At 57.0% G+C, this 21,661-nt stretch overlaps 1 protein-coding gene across 1 annotated transcript in view; it reads right to left on the bottom strand.

Moving 5' to 3' along the window:
* Positions 1–6,991: 6,991 nt before the first annotated feature.
* The window catches only part of CADM1 (cell adhesion molecule 1), a 42,951-nt gene continuing 28,281 nt past the window's right edge, over positions 6,992–21,661 (bottom strand). Inside the window, exons 10-12 of the mRNA XM_026040298.1 lie at positions 16,621–16,674; positions 8,065–8,196; positions 6,992–7,756 (exon numbers count right to left, since the gene is read on the bottom strand). Of these exons, the coding sequence (XP_025896083.1) occupies positions 7,638–7,756; positions 8,065–8,196; positions 16,621–16,674 (305 nt within the window). The 3' untranslated portion in view covers positions 6,992–7,637. The remainder of the gene's footprint in view (positions 7,757–8,064; positions 8,197–16,620; positions 16,675–21,661) is intronic.

The following is a 21,661-nucleotide window of genomic DNA, read 5'->3' as shown; positions in this document are numbered from 1 at the left end:
CGCATCCCTCGTGCAGGGAACGCCTCACCGGGCCGCCGCGGGGCTGGAGGGCTCGCGGCGAGTCCTGCTCACCGGCCCCTCGCCAGCGCRCTCGCAGGTTACCCGCGGCTCCTGCACACGCATCTGCCCTGCAGCTTTGCCACGGGACTCGCAAACCCCTCAGCTCTGCAAGTCCCCCTGCGCTCCGGGAACTGCCTTTTCTCCTTTCTTGTTTTGATGCTTACTGCAAAGCGAGGCTCTTTTCATAGCCACTTTTGTTCTCCCGCGGCGCATGCATGGGAATAGAAACCCAGGAAGAGGGGAAGCCGCTAGGTATGGCGCGAACATGAGCTAACCAAATGAGCCCAGCAAAAGCGAGAGCAGAACCCGCCACTAACAGAGGAACGGGGAATACAGTTCAGAGCATCGGCTCCCACGACTCGGGTCAACCTTTGACAAAGAAGAAGGAACTAAGGCAGAGGGGGAGCACTAAAGAAGAGAGAGATAGAGAAGCGGCTGTGTCACAGTCCAATCAATACGGGATGGAGCAGATATTATCCCATGTGGAACACCTCAAGCCACAGCCTAGAAAATTTGATTGGAGCTTCAGAAAAACCTATTAGTCTGTTGTCAAGGCCTTCTCATGATAACTGACTGGCCAGCTCAAATCAATGCCTTTGAGCGCGCGCGGCCTCCTCTCGCACCTCTCCTCCTTTCTAAGCAGAAGTATATTTCAATCGCAGACCTTAAAGTTCAGCTCCATTTTCCTTCGTGTAATTTGTCATTTATCGCAAATTACATAGCGCGATGCTTCGAGGGCTTGCCTCCTCGTAACACCACGGTGGCGGCAACGGCAGAAGTCACAACTGTTTGCTCGCTTATAGTAAAATTCCTCGCTACGCCTGGTAAAGGTGTCAGGAAACGTCTTACTCCCCTCACAAAATAATTGYGCAATTAGTACCGAATTACTTAGGCGACTTTCAAAAATGTAAAATTTGGGGCAAACACTGCATCTTTAGTTGAAGTAATGATGTAAAGCATCCTCAGATCCTTCCAATTAAACAGGCTCAACAGATAAAAGGTTACATCCAAAGAGAAAGAAGCCGGTTCCTAGGGATATTAGATTCACTACGTCTCGCTTCTAAATGTTTTTCTCTTCAGCTTTACCAACTTTTTTTACATCTTGACTTATCTTGAACATTTGCAAAGSTAATGCGAAACATTTCATCGGGAAGCCGGCTCTGAAAGCTACATTTGCAGGTTCTTTGTAAGCCTCTGCATTGTCTAAAGGGAGACAAAAGAAGGAAAGAGCCCTTCCCAGGTGGAGCAGGTGGGAAGAAAGGAAAGGGGCACCGAGTAACTAAAAAAATGCCAGCAAAATGAGCCCCGCAAACTGGGGCAGGTCCTYGCACCCACAGTGCCATCTTCCTCCTCCTGCTCTCCGGAACAATTCCCGGTGAGCTGGGATAATCACAGGGGCCAGGACTAACGGGCTGGAGCTGCAAACACGCCGCAGCCTCCCCTCGTGTGGACTCGTCCGYGGTGGCTCCGGGGATGGAGAGCGGCTGCGTTTGGGCTGGGAAGGCTCCGGAGCAACCGCCCGCAGCTCCCCGAGCCACGCTGGCCACGCCGGAGCGGGACCACGCCGTGGCACCGGGAGTCCCTGGAGCGCCAGCAATCGGATCACGGAGCCCTCCCAGCGCGCCTGCTCCTCTGCAGGACGCCAAATASCCAGGCACATGAATAATGCAGTCASCAGCAATACCACCTAAAAGCGACGTCCCCGACGGTGGCAGAACATCTCCGCCCTCCGAGAGCCGGGGCGAAGCTCCGCTTGTCCCGGGCCGACCTTCCTATTCCCGGGGACACAAGGAGGTACAAAGGAGAAGCTTTGAAGCTGCAGCTACGGAAATCTGTGAGCATTTCAAGCTGCATTTTCTGTTTGGGTTTCTTTTTCCAAACAGATGGATGGTGCAGCATGAAATTGCCAAGATTAAAGGGAGCAGTAGTTTAATACACATGACTGGGGAAATAGCTGGCCCATTGGAGGAGCTGAATCCAAAGTCTTGGCAAGGGCCCTGCTCARCATTCACAGAAGGTAAACAGCCCCAGAGCAAAGCGAGTGCATTTCSTCCGCCGCGCAGAAGAGCTGGCAAACGTAGAAATAATGAGAAAAGCTCTGATTTGGGCAATGCTATGAATGAGCCACACATGTCCATAAATAAATCATGAACTCTCCAACGCGCGGCTTATTTGTTCTCGCAAAAACCGCGGCTGGCAGGGCTCTCGCTGCCCGCGCTCACTGCTGGCTTCTTAATGGGCCCTCGACGTCCAGTCGCTTTCATCACGCTCGCCCTGCGAGCCAAGGAGAAGCGGCCGCAGCCGAAGGGCTCGGCTCCGCGGTGCCGCGTCGCCGCGGGCAGCAGCAGCAGCAGCAGCAGCAGCAGCGGGGCTGCGATCAGGGCAGGCTGCAGCACCAAGGGCCACATGGAGCGCTCGGCCGGAGCGTGCCTGCCCGCAGCTGAGAGCCCCACAGCGCGGCAGCGCGGGAACCGCGAGAAAGACAAGGGAAAGGGGCTCCTTCCAGCCTGCAGCCACACGCGGCACATTCCGCACGCACACAGCCACGTTCCACAACACGGCAAGCGCAGGGTAAACGACGCTGCCTACTGCACTGAGCATCACCCGGAGAAGAGCTGCAGGCCACCTGTAGCTGCCCAAGCACGGAGGAGCCTCCGTGGTTTTTGCGGTGACAAAGAGCAGACAGCGGCCTTTTCTCCCCACGGTGCTTGCATCACGTGCCCCACAACGCGGCTCAAAGCAGCACGTGCGGGGTCCGTGCGTGCGCGGGCAGCGACAAGCAGCCGCGTGGGCGCCGCACCGTGCGGTGCCGGCCCCGCTCCGCGGCACCGGGAGCGACTGGGCAGCCGCCGCGCCGCTCGCCCCGCTGCCCCCGACGGGCTCCGGCACCGCTGCCCGCCCTGCCTCGCTGCCCGATGCTCTTCCCAGGCAGACCACGCACGATGCTGTTGTGGAATGCGGCTAAGCAGTTATCTGGCAAATTCGTCAGAGAACAGTGTCGCCCTGCGCTCTGTTGTTTCCTACAATCTTTATAGTATTTCAATGGAGTTATCTGCCCCACGGAGAACTCTCTGGACAGAATGGGACTAGAACTCAGCTCGGTCTGACTTGGCAGTGGCTTACGCGTTAGGAATTTCTGAGCCGATGGGCGCAGAATAAAATATATSAGGAATGGCTGCCACGCAGCAGCTGTACAGCCCAAACACGAAGGGCAGCAGCAGAAACGCAGCTCCGGTGGCYTGGAAAGCAGCATGGCCTCCCAGGCGGCTGCTGCGGCGCTTTCAAGCCCTGCTTTCTGGGAGCAACGCTGCTCTCACTTGTCATTTGCCACACATTTCCCGTGCACCCTTGTTATCGCCCTCCATAGATGCTTTTCCCCATGGAATCCTGGTCCCTGAATTGGTCCTTCACCCGCTCTGCTCCTGCGCCCGGCTGCCGCGGGGCCGGGATGCGTCTCTCTGTCTGAGCTGGAGGGAGCGCTGTTTCTAGTGTCAGTGCCACAGCTGCCTCTTAGCCACAGCTCCTCAAGTCAGGAGAAGGGCAACATGCCRGGAGAAAGGAGCGCCGAGTGCCTCGCCTGCTGCACCGAGGCCAGTCCGTGCTGAGAAGTCCTCTCAGSTCCGGCCTTTGACTGAGCCCCGGTGTTCCAAGGCAAACAAGCAGGCGTTACGTCTTACCAGTCTGAGACGGTGAGCACAGGAAAGGCAGGAGCGAGCCTCAAGCGCCACAACGCTCAGAGCGAACGTGGCTTCGGCACAGGGTGGCGAGCGCTGCGCGTTTCAGCGTTCGCTCGCCTACCTTTGCAGGATTTAAATACTCGTCTGCTATCAAAGCCTTCTGCAGCGGGCTCCCCCACCATCAGCTCTGGAAGATTGAAATATCAATTACAGATCAATTTTCTCCTTAAGTAAACACTAATGCAGGATAAACAGTATTAGAAGATGCAATCGTAACGTTGCTGACTTCAGGCTGGACTTCCTGCTGCTCACAGCAAGTTTAAGCCTGCAGATTAATTAACCTGAGAAGCKATCACTTAGGGAAGATTTAGGGCTATCATGTCGGGGATACGAGCGCGGGCGAAGCCGCGCATGCTAACGGGGAGGCCGCGAGCCCTAGCACGGCGCGACACGCTCCAATGTCTCCCGCGGCTACCTGAGGTTTCCTGGGCGYGGACGCCGGTGCCTTGGCAGATGAGCACCGCGAGACGGGCCCCATTCGCCCGGCGTGGCTGCAAGGGTTGCAGAGCCGCGGGCCGCCGCAGCGCGCCGGCGAGGCCGCACGTGCCCTGCTCCGCGGGGCTGCACGGCGCAGACGGAAAGCAAGGTCTGCCTGCAATTCCCGGCACTGTAACAGGCAGCAGGCTACGGGTTGGACGTGGGGAGAGGCTCAGCGCGAAGCACGAGGTGAGAGGCGTGTGACAAGGCAGTGACGTTATTCACAGCCCCGGAGAGCAAGAACTCCTTAACGCAGATGATAAAATCTCACCTTAGGGGATTCCAAAGCATATATCAAACTGCTCAAGGTACCACGACCACTCAGCCAGCAAGAGAAAACGCAATCGCGAGAGCCATTAAAAGGGCGACGCTCTTCAAAAAGAGCGTTTCCAGGTGAACTGTCAAGAAAATATAGGTAGGGTTAGAACTCGGCCAGCACCGGAGGCTAATGCGGGGCAGAGGACCGGGTTTGAGAGAGATTTATTAGCAGAGCGCGCATTTCCCCCACTTCTGCGGCCCCGCGTTGCAAGGCGGCGCAGATCGCAGCCTCCTTGCAGGCAGCGGAGCAAGCGGCAGAGCCCGTTTCCAGGGGCTGGCGCCCGCTTTGTTTCTGCGCCCGCCGCCCTCGTGCCCCGCGCCGCGGTTGAGCTTTACCTGTCCACGCGGCACCGTGGCCGCGGCCGAGCTCTGCTCCTCTCGCCGCTGCAGCGCCCTTCCCTCCGCGCGGCTGTTGCCGGCCCGGCGACGCTCTTCACGGCTGAGGGCTCCAGGGCCGCCTGCTCCTAGTTCCGAATCCCGGTTTTTCCGGACGCKCCTGGTTCAGCACCGTCCCAGGCGTAAGAGCGGTGCTGTCACGTCCCCGCCGCCGTCGCATCCCCGGCCTCTCCTCCTGCGCACGCTGCCGCCTCGGCACCGGGGCGCCCCGGCTCCGCACGGGGGAGGCTTCTGCTCTCTGCTCGGGAGGCAGTTATTCCTCTAGCAGAACACTTACCGTAAATAAACGGGAATACCTCGTTCTCCCGTGCCTACCTAGACGCAGAGGGAAAAGGGCTGTGGGCCTCGGCCTCTCCTGGTGAATAGCTCCAAGCGTCACCTAAAAGGCAAGCTGCTGTGCACAGCGTGGAAGCGTGAAGGATGATGCCACCGCGTCGCTGCTCGCAGCGGGCAGGACGCCCCGGGCACCCGTCCTGCCCCCGTCCACCCCTGCCCCGGCGGCTCCGCAGCGCCGCGCGGAGCCGCTCACAGCCAGGCACAGCTACACGGACTTCCGTAACATTAATGTTTTTTATTAAGAAGACAGATACTTTATAGTACTTCTTTTTTTTTTTTCTTTGTAAAAATGGTATACATGAACCAATACAAAATGTGAATGGGAACATATGGATATGTATTTTCTTACATTGTAACATCGTCCATGGACACCTTAAAACAGAACTGACCTAAGGGGAAAAAAGAAAAAGGCCGGGTGAACAAAGAACAAGGTTGTTCGGCATCGGTTGCGCATCCTTCATTTGCARTATCCCTTGAAACAAGTTTGTTCTTTCTTCACACACTTGAAAATCCTAATGATCTAAAGCTGTACAAAGTAATACTCAACAATACATTTCAAACAGTGCACTGTATACTGAAGAAAAAATACATAAACCAATATACAACTAAAATTCATAATTTCCTGCCTTTTTTTTTTATTCCGTTTTTATGCTTTTTTCCAATGTGTGGGGCCGAAATTTTGCAATCTACCTGAGACGGAAAACACCAATCAAAACACATGAACCTGAGACATGTCAACATTTTAAGTCAAAGTTACATCGGTAACACTGCACTACTGTACACTTCCAAAACAGAAAGATGGGCTGTTCCAAAACAGGGTGCCGATTCTGTGGTCAATGAGTAAAAAAGCCCCCCGAGCGCGGACATGCGGATGCTTCTCACCACGGTGCGACGGGCTGCCGCGGCTCGCCCCCGGGCCGCCCTGCTCTGAAGGGGCTGCTCTGAACCCCGCCGCGCCGGGCTCCTGTGCGAGGAAGGGGAAGGACAGAGGGCTGCTGCACCGCGCGCTGGCTCTCCCTGTGCCGGCGGCCCCTGCCCAGGACTCCTGCTCTGCTCTGCACTGCYTCTGCCCCGAGCGGTGACTCAGCAACGAGCGCAGCACCAGACGGCGCTCCCGCGGAGCCCTGAAAGAGGAGCGCGTTCGCGCCGGGGTTGCCAGGCYGGCCGCGGCTGAGCGCAGCGCTCTGCGCAGCGGCGCGGCCACSGAGCCGCTTTGGGGAGCCAAGGGTGCTGGCAGGAACGCGCTGCAGCTCCTTGCCGCGCCACGGCCGCTCTGCGCCCTGCGGTGCCGCTGTCGCTATGGCTTTGTGGGTGCCCGGCCGCTGCCGCCGTGTTCCCCGCTCRCGGCACCGTGGGCACCTGCGGCAGAGGCGGCCCCGCTTCCCAGGGCACTCCAGGCAGGAACGTGTGTACCCCATGGCACCCGCCTGCTGGGTGCCACTGCCTTCCCAGCGCCGCGGACAAAGGGAAAAAACCAAAGCGGAACGCACTTGGGTGCGCCTCTCGCACCCCGGAGGGCACCCCTTGCCCTAGGGGGGCAGTAAGGCCAAGTGGACAGCGCGGCGGACGGGCGCGCAGCGAGGCTTGGGCGCAAGAGGCCGAGGGCGATGCGGGGCACGCGTGGGACACGGGGCGGTCCCCGCAGCCCCGCACCGAGCCCGCAGCCGCTGGAGCACTCGGCGCTGCTGCCGCCGAGCCCCCGCAACACGCGAGGGAGTGCAGGGGGGCTGCACCGCACCGCCTGCTATCAACGCGCACATGCGCTGGTTCTCCTCTGATGAGAGCCACTGGGGAGCACAAAACAGTGAAGATGGAACGAAAGGAGAAAGGAACCTCTAAAGGAACCAACCTAGTCCAGGGGGGCGCAGCAGGCAATTCCAGACACGGGCCGCCCGCGGGGAAACCCAGAGGGGAAAGAGGAGAAACGCCTGGAGAAAGGAAACAATCGCGCACAGGCCCCTCCGCTTCCCCGTCCTGCCCCCGCAGGAGAACCCCAACGAACCAAAGTAAAACAAGGCACAGAATTCTCTGCGAAGGACTGCACTAAACTAAATCCAAGCTGGACTCGGCCAAAAAAAGGAAACCCAAACAAAGTGAGGTGTCGAACAGCAGAGTGTACTTTACGAAGAATATTTTTACACAGCAAATCCCGGAGCCTCCCGGTCTCACAGCTCTCCACCTTCTTGCTTTCTCTTTAGAAAAGACACGAGCTGGTTGCAACCTCCCCTCTCACTGTCTCTTAGTGGCTTCGCTGGGCAGTAGCTGTCCGCGGTTGGACACCTCGCGGGCGGGCGGGCGGGCGCGCGCGGCGCTCTAGATGAAATACTCCTTCTTCTCCTCCGAGTTGTTCTGGCCTCCCTCGGCGTTGATGATGGCCGTGTCGGCGTCCGCGGCGTCATCGGCTCCTTTGGCTTCGTGCGTGAAGTACGTGCCTGCAAGCGGAGGGAAGCCGCGTGACTGCCGCGGCGGGGACAAGCGGCGGGCAGGGCGGCAGCGCCCGCTCGGCACTGCCCAGCCTGGCACCGCACGGCCCCGCGCGCCCTCGGCCCTCTCCAAGCCCCGCGCCGCTCKCCGCAGGGCTCCGACAGCAGAGCTCCTGCTTTGTGCTTTCCTTCCTCATTTAGGGGCCTTTGGGAACCCGGCTCCGCAGAGCAGAGCAGGCCGGGGGTCCCGCCTACGGCGCAGGGCATCATCGCAAGCAGGGAGAAGCATGCCAAGGGCGCCGCGCGCTTCGTCTTACCTTTATGTCTGGCAAAATATCGCCCTAAAATGATGAGCAGGCAAAGCATTGCAAACACCACCACGGCCACCACGCCACCAACCACTGCATGGTCCACCGTCCTTATTGCCCCTTCCTCACCTGCACGAGAATCTGTTGAGACCAGAAGAGGAGTGAGAGTCGGGCAGGGCTGAGGCGGGCCCGCGCGGGCGCAGCTGCGCGCAGGCTCGCCGGCCCCGTCCCGCGCCCGCGGCGCGAAGGCCGGGCTCCCGAGGCAGAGGAGCCCGCCCTTCGGCCCGGGGCCGCCCCGGGGAGCCGGGCGCTGCGGGCGGCAGCGGCAGCACTAGGCTACGCGCGCGCAGCAAGCCAGGAGAGCGGGGAAGGAGCGGCCAGGAGAGGGGCGGGCAGCGGGACCCGGCGTGGGCACGACTCCCCTGCACAGCGCTCCGCAAGCGGGCGGGCAGGAGGAGCAAGAGCGCTCGTCCGCACAAAGCACGAGCCGCCCAAACGGCAGGGAGCAGGCAGCACACCGGCGCTGCCGCTGCCCGCAGCGCGAGCCCCCCTGGCCGCGCTGCTCGGCGCGTGCCCGGCCTCGTCCCCCCCGCCCGCCGAGGGAACCCTGCGCCCCGGGGCAGGCCGTAAGCGCAGCCCTTTCGGCGCCGAGCAGCTCAGGAGGCGTGAAGAGAGAACACTCGTAATGYGGGCCATAAACGGCTCTTCAAAGGCAGGGAGCGAGCAATAATTGCACATTGCCTCCAACTGCTTTCCTTTATTTATTTAACACCTCGCCATGCGATTAATTTTCTTTTATAAGCATCTCTCCCTCAGGATGCCCTCACCCAGGAGAGGAATGACTTATTTGGCTGAGGAACAACTCCAAAACGAACCCGGAATGAGCTATGCCCATGTAAAATGAATGGATAGCAGTGTAAACAATTTTAATTTAAGAAAGCAACTACATCAAGCCTCGCTGCAATTCTAGTGGCAACGGAGATTTATAACGTGGCAAGAAACAATTATTCTCCCCTTGATTAATACATTAACATTTGGGAATAGAAGCTAAACCGTTGTCTGGCGCGCGCGCTCGCCTTTTTTTAATTCTTYTTCCCTTTTTTTGGTGACTCAAGCGCGACACCTCCATTAAAATGATTTAGTAGCCATACCTTCCAATTTAAGCACAGCAGCAACAGAAACGGTAAAAATCTTTTAACTTTACATGATTTGTGAAGTCATATGCGAAGGATTTACCATTTAAATCTTTCACTACAAGAAGCACATGGCCTATAAATCTGCCCCGCATGCAGCTGCCCAGGCACCTCAGAGAAATGCATTTCACCGGGAAGACTGAGAGTGCAAATTCAAGTCCATTTTTAAGAAAGATTTATCCCCGTCTCTCTCCAAAGAACAGAGCAAAGCTCTGAAGCCTCCACCTCTAATAATATTTGAAGTTTATCGATCAAGCGTACAGATGCGTGACAGCTAAAGGTAATGGTGCTCTTTTGAGCTGCAACCTGATACAATGCTTTCCAGCGGGAGCCCGCGATTTATACTTGCCATCGATATCTCCAATTCTCTTCCAAGAGTCAGGACCGAGGGACGGAAGTAAATAAGCGGCGACCCAGAGCCCTATAAAGTGGCCTTCAATTAAAACACTTTACTTCCAAAAAASAAACCAAAAAACCCCAAACGGAAAGCCCTTCCTCTATTCCTTCCAGTAACCGTTTCAAAGCAGGAGCTTTGGCAAGGCGTGGCACGGCCCGCTTCAATTAGGCCAARCCTAGGCGCACATTAAGCCACAAAACACGGAGCAGCCTGCTAGCTCCAGATAAAAGAACCGCCTTCAGCAACTTTTCTGATAAGCTACAGCCCGGCGCGAGCCCTAAGGGGTTGCCTGCAGGCAGTGCAGGCAGGCGCCGCTTTGGCGCGGCGGCCCGCCACAGCATCCCGCCGCAGCATCCCGCCGCAGCATCCCGCCGCAGCCTCCCAGCCCAGGGCAGGCCCGGGCCGGCGGCAGCGGGAGGCGGCGGCGCGGCCGGTCCTCGCCGGCACGCGCTGCTTTGCGAGCAGGATCCCGCGAGCGGGCAGCCCCCGGGGTCCCCGCGAGCCCCGGCCGCTCACGCGCCGAGGGCCGTCTGCTCATCCCGGCTCCGGGCCCGTCCCCGAGGGCACCCGGCCGGGCCCCTCGTGCCCTGCACCGGCTGCTTGGCACAGATGCCCCCTCTGATTGCTGCTGGCACGTGGAGCAGCCGGCGAGAACAGGTGCGCCTTGTTCGGCCTCTGCAACGTGCTCTGAGCAAGCTTTTCACCTCAACTCGCCTTCTTGTTTATTTCTTTTTTTTTTTTTTTCTTTTCCCATTAATTGCCGTAAATTTGTTCTGGCAACACAAAACCTGCACTTCTCCCGTGGTGCCCCTCATCTCAGGGACAGCAGCCTCAGGGCACTTGTACGGAGGGACAATTAGAGCCAATCAGGCCTGCAGCGACGCAGGTATTATGTGAAATGCTGCGCTCAGAGCTGCAAGCTTGACAGCTCCTTYGTGGTTTCTGGCCAATTCGCAATTAAGTCAACAGTACGGAGCCCCCGGTTCCCTGAGAAGGGACTTCTGCACAAAGCAGGAGAAACAGTTCGGGCCGGGAGAGTTTATTAAATATGATTTCTTCCAGCAGGACATGCACCACCATTACTTCTATTAGAACAGGCTTTTGCAAAGTGCAAGCTGCAAGGTGATTTCATTATGTGCATGGCAAAATAATTCACCTTGGAGTTTAYATATTAAGTAAAAATTAAAGGTCATACGCTGAGGCTGTGTGGTGGTGCAGGCCACGTAATCGCAACGCTGAGAGGCACTCCGCAACATGCTGCTGCCTTAGAAGATAATAGGCTCATTTTTAGCTCCGACTGCCACCGGGGAGGACGGATCCTCCACGTCTAACTGCAGACGCCCTCAGCGCTGCTGCCCGAGAAGAGCCATACGTACCGGTCCATTATAACAGCATTATCTAAGAGCACACCACGCTCCCGCACCTGCTCCCCGCCTCCCGGCTGAGCCCAGCACATTCCGTCACCCGCCGGGGAGCTCTGCGGCCGCAGCCCCGGCGCCCGCCCTCGGCACAGCGCTGCCCGGCACCGGCCACGTGTCACCGCGCCTGCCCCGTGCCGTGTCGCCCGCTGCTGTGAGCGAGCCCGACACTCGCACCTCACACACGGACACCAAACTTRCTAGATAACGGCTTACAGCGCATGCCGGGCACCCTTTCTTGGGGAAGCGTTAGGTCTCCCGAGCCGGGAGCAATTCCCCAAAGTCGTGGCAAGAAAGAAAGTTGACCTTAAAAAAGAGGCATCTGCTTTAAAATGCTGTCTCCTGTTCACAACAGCTATTCCCRCTTCCTATCTATGATTAAAAAAAAAGAAATCACAACTTTATTACTGAAGAGGGAACAGACTAGATGGCAGGAGCTGACAAAATGCCACATTATTTGCTAATCCTAATATGTTATTCTTCTTTAAGATTTGCTTTTCTCAGCACCAATTCAATTATAGATGCTACAAATCCTTCTGACATTTAATTCCCTCTTGTCAGAGAGTAGTAAATGTATACWTGCAGAGCTTTCCCATTAAGATGTTAATATATACTGGAGCATGCTGGCCTTTAAATCGAACATTGGGGGCTTTTCTGTGCCTTCTGGGGCTTGTTTCTGTGGCTGTTTCGCGGGCGGGAGCAGGCGGCGGGGAGGCACACGAAGGCAGGAGCTGCGGGCAGCCCTGCGCTGCTCCGCGCAGCCGCCCGCGCCGCCAGCCCGCCCGGCACGCTCCCTTGGGAGACAGCAACGCACCTGGAAGGACAACGGCAGCGATGGGCACGGCCCGCCTCCCAGCGCCGAAAACACGTGCGGGGAAAGCAGCCGCTTGCTTTGGAGCTGCYGTGCTCCTGCCCTTCGACAAACACCGCGGCTGGGCCCTGAGCTGGGGGGAGGCTGGAGCCGCAGCGATGCTGCCGAGCACTTCTCTGCACGAGAGGCCGAGCAACGCAAAGCAGGGCGCTAGGAGCCCCGTCACAATCGGGGCCACTAYGAGACTTTGGCAGCTTTCCGTGAGGTTTGGCTCGCTACTTTAACCCAAAGTCTACCTTAATCAGCCGAAAGCTCCTGCAGTATTCAAGCAGAATCCCTGCAGATTTCCTTTCAGGCAGAAGGTGCGACTCCCAGGACACAACGCACACAGCAAGCAAGTTCCTTGGGGCCCAGCCCCTGCTGGCCTCCCTTCGAGGCCGGGTCCCCTCTGTCCATCTACGGCCCCAAGCAGAGGAGGGGAGGCGTGGGGCAGGGCTTCACCCGCCCGCTCTCCCGGCCCGGGGAAACGCAGCCGGAGCGCTGCCACCTGCGGCTGCCACCTCTGGCTGCCACCTCCGCGTCCCGCTGGGAGCAGTGGGGAGCACACAGGAGCGGCAGTCCAGCACACCAAAGGGCCGCGCAGGTCGCGGGGAGGCACGCACGGCACGCGGGCACGCCGGCTACCGTTCCATGGGGAGAGCACGCCTGCCTCGCCACCCTCGAAGCCTGCAGGTTCTCCCTTTGCTTCTCCCCCTGCTTTTTATTCCTCTTGCATTTCTTTGCAAGAAAAAGTAACATCTACGTGAGCTCAYGTCTCTCAAAATTTCTGCAGCTGTTTATAAATAGTTGGGTTACTGTGGACTGTCTCTGGGGTCTGAAAAGAGGCCCGCAGATTGTTATAGCACTGCTCGCACAAAGTGCTGGGTCAAACACTTAACGCAGGGTTTGCGATGCGGAAGGCTTTTTATCGCGCTATTGGGAGGAAAGAAGCCTGTTTGAGGCCACTTTGATGGCGCTCTATATATGCGTACATATGTACACATACATCCCACATAACTGACGCTTTACAGTCAYATAGTACAAACATTTATAACTCGGTCTAGCTCTCCCTTTCTGCGAGTGGCAGCAYGGCCAGATTCCAAGACCAGACGGGCTACGGGTTCCGTTGCTTACCACTATTTTAAATCTCAACAGCRCGCGAGCTACAAGCTGCAGACCTATGGGGGACAAAGCGCCTGACCTGCAGCAGCGCAGCACGGCTCCAGGGCGAGCAGCCCGGCACGTGCCGGTGCTCGGGGCGCCGGGCCTCCTTCCCATCGCCAGCCCGCGGTCCGCACACCGACCTCTCTCAGCGGCTTGGGGATGCGAGGCAGCGCGGGCGCTCACTCTGTGCACATTTGTGCTGGGAAAGCAGCAAACGGATGGAGCTTTTTGGGAACACGTCCGTTGGCCGTTCATTTTGGCATATTTGGATTTATTGCTGCACTTGCACAGCATTTCTGTCCGCGAGGCCTCCTGTCTCTAGGGGAAAAGTAATTGCACGCTACGGATGTAGGGCAACGTCAGTACGTACGCGTGCGCCCGTTAACCACGCTGCCTCTCCGATGCTAATGCACTACAGGGATCACGGGGCGTCAGGAAACGAAAACCTAACTTCGTTTCTAGGAAGAATCTGTAACTTTGCCATCGACTTTTTGTCCTGCTGCTCCCGTTTTGAACAATTAGGATGTGAAAATGGCTCCCGCTCCGTTACCGGCCGTAATTCCCTCCTGCCACAAAGTCCGTTGGCTGCTTCCAAAGCAGCGGCAAGGCAACCTTCCCGCTCTGCTCGTCGTTTGGAAGCCCAGGAGGAAAGCCAACGCCAACGTTGCCACTGTGACGCCTCCTTTTCAGATTTGTGCCTGAATTTAGCTTGCGCGAGCGGCTTTGGGCACTCATCTAAGGTGGCCAGGAAACGCGGCGGTCCCAGAGGAGACGTCCYGAGGGCTGCGAGCGGGCACTGTGGTCATTACGTGCCAAGTCTCTACAAGCCGGGAGGACAGGAGTCGCTCCCCTGCGGATGACGGGATGACGGATACCGTCGTTCCTCCCCGCAGTTCCGCGGGAAGCGCGCTGCCCCGCCTCCAATTTATCGACGGGCCGCTCAAGAAYAGCGTTAACCTGCTTGTCACGCTGTAATTGAATTGGGTCTAATTTAAGCYAGAGAAATTCAAGGAGTTCATCCTTCCTCAATCAATACGCTCCCCTTCGGTGACCCATTTCGAGATCGCTTCATAAAAATAATGCATTTGCTTTTAATAAATTTCCTGGCTATGACAGCTGCTCGATGTTGACGGGTGGTTTCTGCAGACGTCTCTCTGCTAGAAAATGGAGTCMCACTTACAGTCAATAGGGATTGATTAATCAGCTTCCCCCTTGAACAAAGGTGCTAAGCACGTTTTGATTAGTTAATCAAACGCGATGGAAAGGCTACAGAGGTCTTCCTCCATTTCCCGTGCTCTACACGAAGGGCATCAACACTCGGGAGCAGAACAGAAAGACCATAGTGCACCCCACAGAGGGAAGCGCGTGCACACGCGGCACGTCCCTCGCCTGGGCCGAGGAGCGTCCCACGCGGCGCCCTGCGAAAAGGCTGGAGGAGAAGAGTGAAGCGCTCCGTGCTGCAGAGGGGCAGGACAACCCCCTTGTATGCAGTAGGATCTTTCTGTTGCAAACAGAACGTGGGAGGGGTAGGCACACACACAGCTCACCCGGCACAACGTACCACACCGCTGGCAACTAGCTACCTGGATATAAGGCAACAGATGCATTACTTAATTGCCCAGTTGGCAGAGGCTCCGTTGAACCACTTAGCAGGATACGAGCACCTGAAATGAACAGCACACTGAGCAAACACTGCGGCAGGACGAACACAGGTCATTACAGCACATTTCAGCAGCGATTCCCAGCTCCGAAGGCRTTCGCGCGGCGGCCCCGTCGCGGCTATTGCCGGCAGCGCCGTGGCAATGCGTCCCCGCGCTCGCCGTGGCTGCGTCACTCACCTGTGCTGCGAGCGGGAGGGCTCGCGGGGCGGGCAGCCGCGCAGCCGCGGCCGTACCGGGCTTTCTCCCGTACCGGGGTTTCTCACGCAGGGGCAAGGGGCTGCGCGCTGCAGGGCCCGGCCCCGCGCACAGCACGGCGCGCTGCGGCACCGCTGCTCTGCTGGCCAGCCGCACGGGCACATCCCGCTCGGTGCCGCTGCCCTCTGGGCATTCACACRGAGCTGAGAGCAACGGGCAAAACCGGGAAGCACTCGGAAAAAAGGCACCGTGGAGAACCACTGCTCCAAAATGGGTGTGTGTCAGTGCGCAGAGGGGGCTTCACACGCACGGCAGACAGCCTCGCGTGACCCTGCGGCAAATGTTGCAGACACGCGCCCTTAGCAGGAGCAGAACGAACCCAAACTGAAGAGTTAAGCACCGGGACCAGAGGGGCGTGCAGCGAGCGCCGGGCCGCCAGCGCTGGCCCCTCTCGGGCAGGCTGCGCGGGGCCCCCGCCACGGAGCTCCCGGCGAGCCGCCGCAGCGACACGCAGCACTGCCAGCACACACCCATTTTGAGGAATTCCGCCGGGGAATTGTTGCCCGTTTTCCTGTTCATTCACCAAAAGGTGTACTTGGTTCAAAAAGGAAAATTCAAAAAACCCCACCAAAGCTTTTCAGAGCCAAACAGTCGTTTTCCGCCCGCACAGTGATACTTAACAGACACCTAGTGCTTCTTACCTACGAGGTCTGGCCCGGGCCTGCAATAACAATCATTAGTATCGCTCACGTGTTAGAAGACATACTACATCAATCAATCAATCAAWCAATCATTTCTGACCCCTTGGCCAAATCATACCTATAGTAGCTCCGAGGACGAGGCGCTGCTGAGGAGGGCGGGGAGGCAGGCGGAGGCATCCGAGGCAAAGGCATCTGCGGGGCTGCAGTCCCTCGGGGATGCAGGGGGCCCTCCCGGCAGGGAGCTGCCTCTGCCCCTCGGCGGCCAGGGCGGCCCCCAGCCCCCTCGGGGGTTACTGAGGGCTGCCGGGCGGCCGGAGGGCGGGCTGTGCCCCAGAGCGGGGCGCAGAGCTCGGCCGCAGCCAGAGCCACGTCACAGGCAGGCGCGGGCAGGCGGCCGAGCGCGGCGCGGGCACGGGGCCCGCTCCTGCGGCCACGGGGATGCAGGCGGCGCCGCGGGAGGCTGCGGCACCCACCCGCGCCGGCCCCTCCGGCCACAGCGCCCTTTGCCTCGGATGCCGGGCCCCCGGGGCCTTCCTTATATGCCCATTCTGGAGCCGGGTTAGAGCGAGTTAGCAAGCACGCTTGGGTTAGGGCACGCTGCGTTTCCATGGACAGCTGCTGCACAGGGTCCAGCACCGGGCGGTTTTACCGACCCTTGCAGCTCAGCCAGTTCGAAATTAGCGCTCCAAAATCGTCTCAAGCCCATTAAAGGTCGCAGCAGCTCGTAGACAGCCCCAAGAATCAATGGCTCTCGTTTGCATACCTCCCACTCCTTCTCCAAGTATGTTTTRTATGTAAGAGAGTGCCAATGCCAAGGAGAGGAGGAAAATCCCAACAGCGTAGCAGCAGCACGTGGAGAGCCTTCCCATTCCAGTAGCGACTRCATCACAGCAACTATACAATGCGAAATGGCCAAGACGCAGAAATCACAGTGGAACCGGTATCTAGATTTAAGCGTAGTGCTTTACCTAATGACTAGCCCTTACCTGAGAGATCCCCATAGTCCAGCTCCTCTGCGGAATTTGGCAACTGAGTAAAGCCTTACAAGTAAAAACAAACTCATTTTTCTTGGTATTCCTCCAGTGACAAAAACAACACACTTAAGAACTGAGGATGAATTTCTTGGGAGAAAAACAGTGAGTCAAACACTTGCCATCTTCCGATGGCTTGAGCAGATTTAACTTGCAATGCAGTTCTCCAATGATTTGCGTTATTGCTAACAGACTATCAGAAACATTCCTCAGTCTGCACCGTTAACACATGAAACATGTAGGTGAATTATAATCACTCATTCATAGCAGCATGCAAAAATGTCTAAACTCAGTCTTTAMACTCACAAACTAGGGCAATTTCTCAACTTACTCTGGATGTGCTTAGCTTATGCATAGGTCTTGGTGCAAAACAGTCTTCCAGTTTTCAACAGAAACTCATCTTTTGGGGCAGCATTAAGAAGCATCTAACTTTTGCACTAAGGAAACTCGTGGATCACTTTTCAAAGCTCGGGCATCTGCACGTGCAGAATGCAGGTTGTATCTTCTGCGAATAGATCGAACAGGGCCTTTTTTCATTTCTTTCCCCGATTTGATCTCTCTGTGTAAAAGGCAGCTATCCTCAAAGCTGATAAAGCAGTCGGACAAGAGAACTGTTAGTTGTGACAAGTGAGGGCAAGTGAGGCTGGCAGGACACTGGCCGTGGCACGGGGCCGGGCAGCGCTGCGGGYGGSGACAGGCTGGCCGCCTCCGGCTTCMCTTACACTGCCCCGTGCCGAGGGCCGGAGCAGCCGCACGTGCCCGCGAACGGGAGGGCTCCGCTSAGCAGAGCCGGCCGCCTGGGCGCCGCCTGCGCCCTCGCTGAACGCCCGGCTACGTCAACGTGCAAACTGGTCACGGCCAGGACACGGCAAGCGGCCCGCGGAGCGGCCGCGAGACGCAGCTCGTCTGCAGCGACAGTGCTCCAAATACAGCAGCTCACCTGGAGGCTGCTGCGGATCCTCCCCTAAAGTGGGAGCCCTTTGGATTAGCGGCCACAGCTCTGGCTTCTGCGGCAGCGCAGGATTCCGGGGAGCCACCTGGTTTGGCAAGGGCGACTCGCACAAGGCCTGGACCTGCCAAGCCGGGCTCTGAAGAGCGGCCTTTCAGCCTGCTCTCTGCCTAAAACGGCCTCTGTGCCGCCTTCCCTTTCCCTTGAAAGGAGCTACACTTTCTCAGCAACGAGAAAGGGCACCGCTGCATTTTTTATGAAGCAAAAAAATAGACCCTTTTCTTTTTTTCAAAAGAAAACTCAACAATTCAGTTTCTACCTGCACCTGGTACACTTAAAAATGTCACTGAGCAGTATTCGAACGTGTTGTGAGGCATTTTAAATATGTGGTAAATTACTTCTTGATTTTTCTCATTAAACTTTCATATCAGCTATTCAAGGCCCCTTTCCTTCCTCCGCTTCCGCTGAGAGTCTATTCGAGGGCAGCTGCGCCATCGTTGAAGCAAGGGGAAGGGAAGCTTGCGCCGCGCTGCGCCGCGCGCTGGCTGCAGCGAAGGCGCTGCAGCTCGTGCATGCGCGCGCAGGCAGCCGGGCGCAGCAGCTCCCGCCTCGCGTCCCGGGGAGGAGCGGCGCCGGCACCGCCGCCKCGGCCAGCGCTCAGCTTGCAGCAAAATGCACCTTGGCTTTCGGCTCAGCCCGGGCACGCTGATGGCGGAGGGCTCTGTGCCGGGCCTGGCACAAGGCTACACGGGCCGGCACGTCCCGTGCACCGCTCCTGGGGACGGTCTCCTCCGCTGCCCCAAGGACAGCTCTGCTCCGCACTATGTCTTTAGAGGCATTTTCACTGCCAGTTGCACTACTAAGGGGGAGAGTTTTAAAGGAGAAGGGGTTGGGGGAACTGCCCGGTACCAGTCCCGTGGAAAGCCCTGGGCACCTTTCCTTGCCCGCCGTGCAGGGCGGCCAGGCTCTGCCCCGGCTTCGGCCAGAGCCCGCGTAAAGCCAAGCCCAGAGGCTGAGCGAGCAYGGGCAGGGAGGGAAGGCAGAGCTTAACCCTGCAGTGTTAAGTACGTCATGCAAAACCTTAGGCTCACAAGGAGAAATCCATACGGCCTTGCTGGGAACACCTTCTGGTTATAAAGGGACTTCCCTACATCACGCTATGGAGAACACATTTTCTCTTCCTTCCTGTCYGCTGTATTTTGATAATATTAATCTTTAGGAAGGGCTTCCTGCTTTGCCAGCTTCAGAGGACTACTTCTCACCCTCTCTCTTCATCAGGATTAGCAGAAGTTCTGCCCACCATTAAACAGAAACATCCTGGGGGCTGCAATGCAGCTTTCTGCTCCCCGTCCTGCAGACACGGRGGCCCCAACGTGTCTTTTGAGCACCTACGTCCTGAGCAGGAATCGGCAGCTTTAGTGTATGCGTGAGGAGCTGCCCAAACACATATACACACACGACTTATGGAGCAAGGGCAACTAATTGCRATGGGCATTCTCCGGGGATCTTTCAAAACATTAAAAGGCCATTTAGGGGCTGTCCTWACAGCAGGCTGCGGTCCAGTTGGGGGGAAAAAAAACAAAAACAAAAAAAAATTATGGAATTGTCTCAGTACTTTTGCTGTAGCAAAAGAAACCAGCAAAAATTAGCGGAATAGTCCTGGGGAGAGGGGGGGGAAGAAAAAAAAAAAATGCTGGAAGGGCCAGGGCTCGGTAATAGCTTTTGAGCTGCTCGCACTTACACCTGGATTTGTCGCAGGGCAGGGGCAGGGGAGGAGGYGAGAGAGAAAGGGGACGGGGCAAAAAGCAGCCGCTCCGCGCAGGGCGCCGTGGGGCTGGGCGCGGTCCCGAGCGCCGGGGCAGGGAGCGGCGCCCGATCCCTCGGGAAGGGAAGGGAAAGGGAAGGGGAARGGGAAGGRGAGAAGGGCTCACGCGCAGCAACCCCAGAGCAGGGCAGCGCAGCAGAAGCACAAGCCTTCCTGCTGGCCATGACCATGCTGTTACTGGAGTGCTGGCAATGAACAGTGCAGAGAAAGGAGAAAGTGCATCAGAAAATCCAGTTAGGCTCTCACTTGGAAACAAAAGAGTTAACAATGTTCGTGCTTTACGTCACTCATGCATTGCTGCTGTTAATTCCATTCCGTACGGGAAYGGGAATGGCAGGGACTTGGCTACCGTTTGTTCATGCATACACATACAGGACTCCTTTTCCCCCAGTCCTCTAGGATACACTCCAAAAAATTCAGTTACTGGAAAAGCCTTTCCCAGATTGAGGTATCGTGCTGGTTCCACGCTAGCCTTCCATTGCATTTTCTTTGCTTTCAATCTGCTGTGGCCCCCCCGCCCTCCCTCCAATTCATTTCAAGTTGTTTTTGGAGAAAATCCATTTGGCTTTAGTTCATGCCCATGCATTTCTAGTCATTCACAGACATGCTCACTCCAATTGGTAAGAACAAATGGCCAACATACATAAACACCTGGTATACTCCATACACACTCGAGCAACACAAGCTTGGAAAGAAAGCCCAGTCTTCACGGGAAAAGGCCCCAAGCGGACAAACGCGGCGGAGTTTCAAGCCGAGCGGCTGGTTTTTAAGGCAGAAAGGTCTGGCCCCTCCTGCGACCGGCATTGCTTGTCATTTCGGTTGCGAGCCTCGGCGCGGAGGCCGTCCTCCCACACACGGGTTACACCAGTGACCCGTCACAGGCTCGTCCTGGCGCTCCTAACGCGCAACACTGCACACTCCGGCGGCATTTCACTAGTGCTGTGGGATCTTGGACTACCGGGAGGCTGAATGAAGCATCCGCCTCCAATTACGGATGCCACGGAAAACAGCACCCACCAGCTCCCTGAGAGGCGCGAGATGTTTCCTCCGCGTCACCCTGTGCTTTCAGTCAGGCACCCACGCTCGGCAGGGTCCCACGTGCTGACTCTGCTCTGGCTTTGCCCACTTAGGCCCGGCTCGCAGGGCTCTTTAGGCGAAGGTGGCCCCGGACGGCACCCGCGCCTCACCTGCTCCTCACAGCCACTTCGCAGGCAGCGGCTGCAAACTCCTCCGCTTTGAGCCTTGACAAGGTGCAACGTGACGGCCAGAAAACAGGCGCGTGCCGGAGGGCTTTGATTTTCCAAACGCAGCCAGGCAGACACGCTGTTTGGTACAGGGACCGCTTCCCCCTCCTTTGACAGGCGGCAGCTCTGCTCCAGCATCGCCCCACTTAGCGCTGCCTTCTGATGCTATAACCAGAGACGGGGCTTCGTGGGAGCAGGCGGCGGGAAAGGAAAAAGAGGGAAAACCTTTCAGGCTGCATTAAATTCTAGCATGAAATGCGGCTTCGGCCTAATTAAAACTGTCGGAGGTTTCTGGCTATTTAGCCTAAAAGTTTGTGCCAAAAATCTGTATGCTCAACTTTCAGCCYGAGGTGCCTATTTAAGCTTGCTTTAAAAGCCCGGGAAGCCCTGGGAGCTGTCAAGCTGTTAGGCAGACTTCCCTGGGCAGGCGCGAAGGGTTAGTTTGCTAGACTGCTATGCTGAGAAGAAAGTGTTGCTATTTGTTTTTAAAATCTCCTTCTGCAGTGTACTAATGCAAACTTCAGTGCTGACCTATGAGATGAGAGGCTCTTCTGGGGAACAGCCTCAGAATACCAAAGCACTACCCGTCTGCAGCAGGCTCGGAGGACTCGGTTTCTTCCAAAGTTAAAAAAAGAAAAGCGCTAAAAGTTTCATGCGTCTCTTAAAAAATTAAATTTGAATTCCTGTTTTCAAAAGGCAGATCTCTCTTTAATGTTTGAAATGATTACGCCAGCAAAAACGATTGCTGAAAAAAGTCTCTCGCTTCCTTTGTGCTTCTCCCATCCGCACGTCGCTCCCGTTGGGGTTGGGGAATTGGGACTTGCCCAGCACTCCAACAATTGGCTGTGAAGCTCGCAACAGAAATGACAAGCCTAAGCATCCTTTCAAGCCTTAAAAACTATGTTATATTTATGAGATCAGTCCACTTGAAACATAAATTTCCCTTGAAGACTACATTTTCCTTTTTTTTTTTTTTTT

The sequence above is a fragment of the Nothoprocta perdicaria genome, unplaced genomic scaffold, assembly GCF_003342845.1.
Source record: "Nothoprocta perdicaria isolate Ctin4 unplaced genomic scaffold, notPer1 scaffold_252, whole genome shotgun sequence".
NCBI lineage: Eukaryota > Metazoa > Chordata > Aves > Tinamiformes > Tinamidae > Nothoprocta > Nothoprocta perdicaria.
The sequence above is the reverse complement of the archived record's forward strand: the minus strand, read 5'-3'. Positions and strand labels throughout refer to the sequence as shown.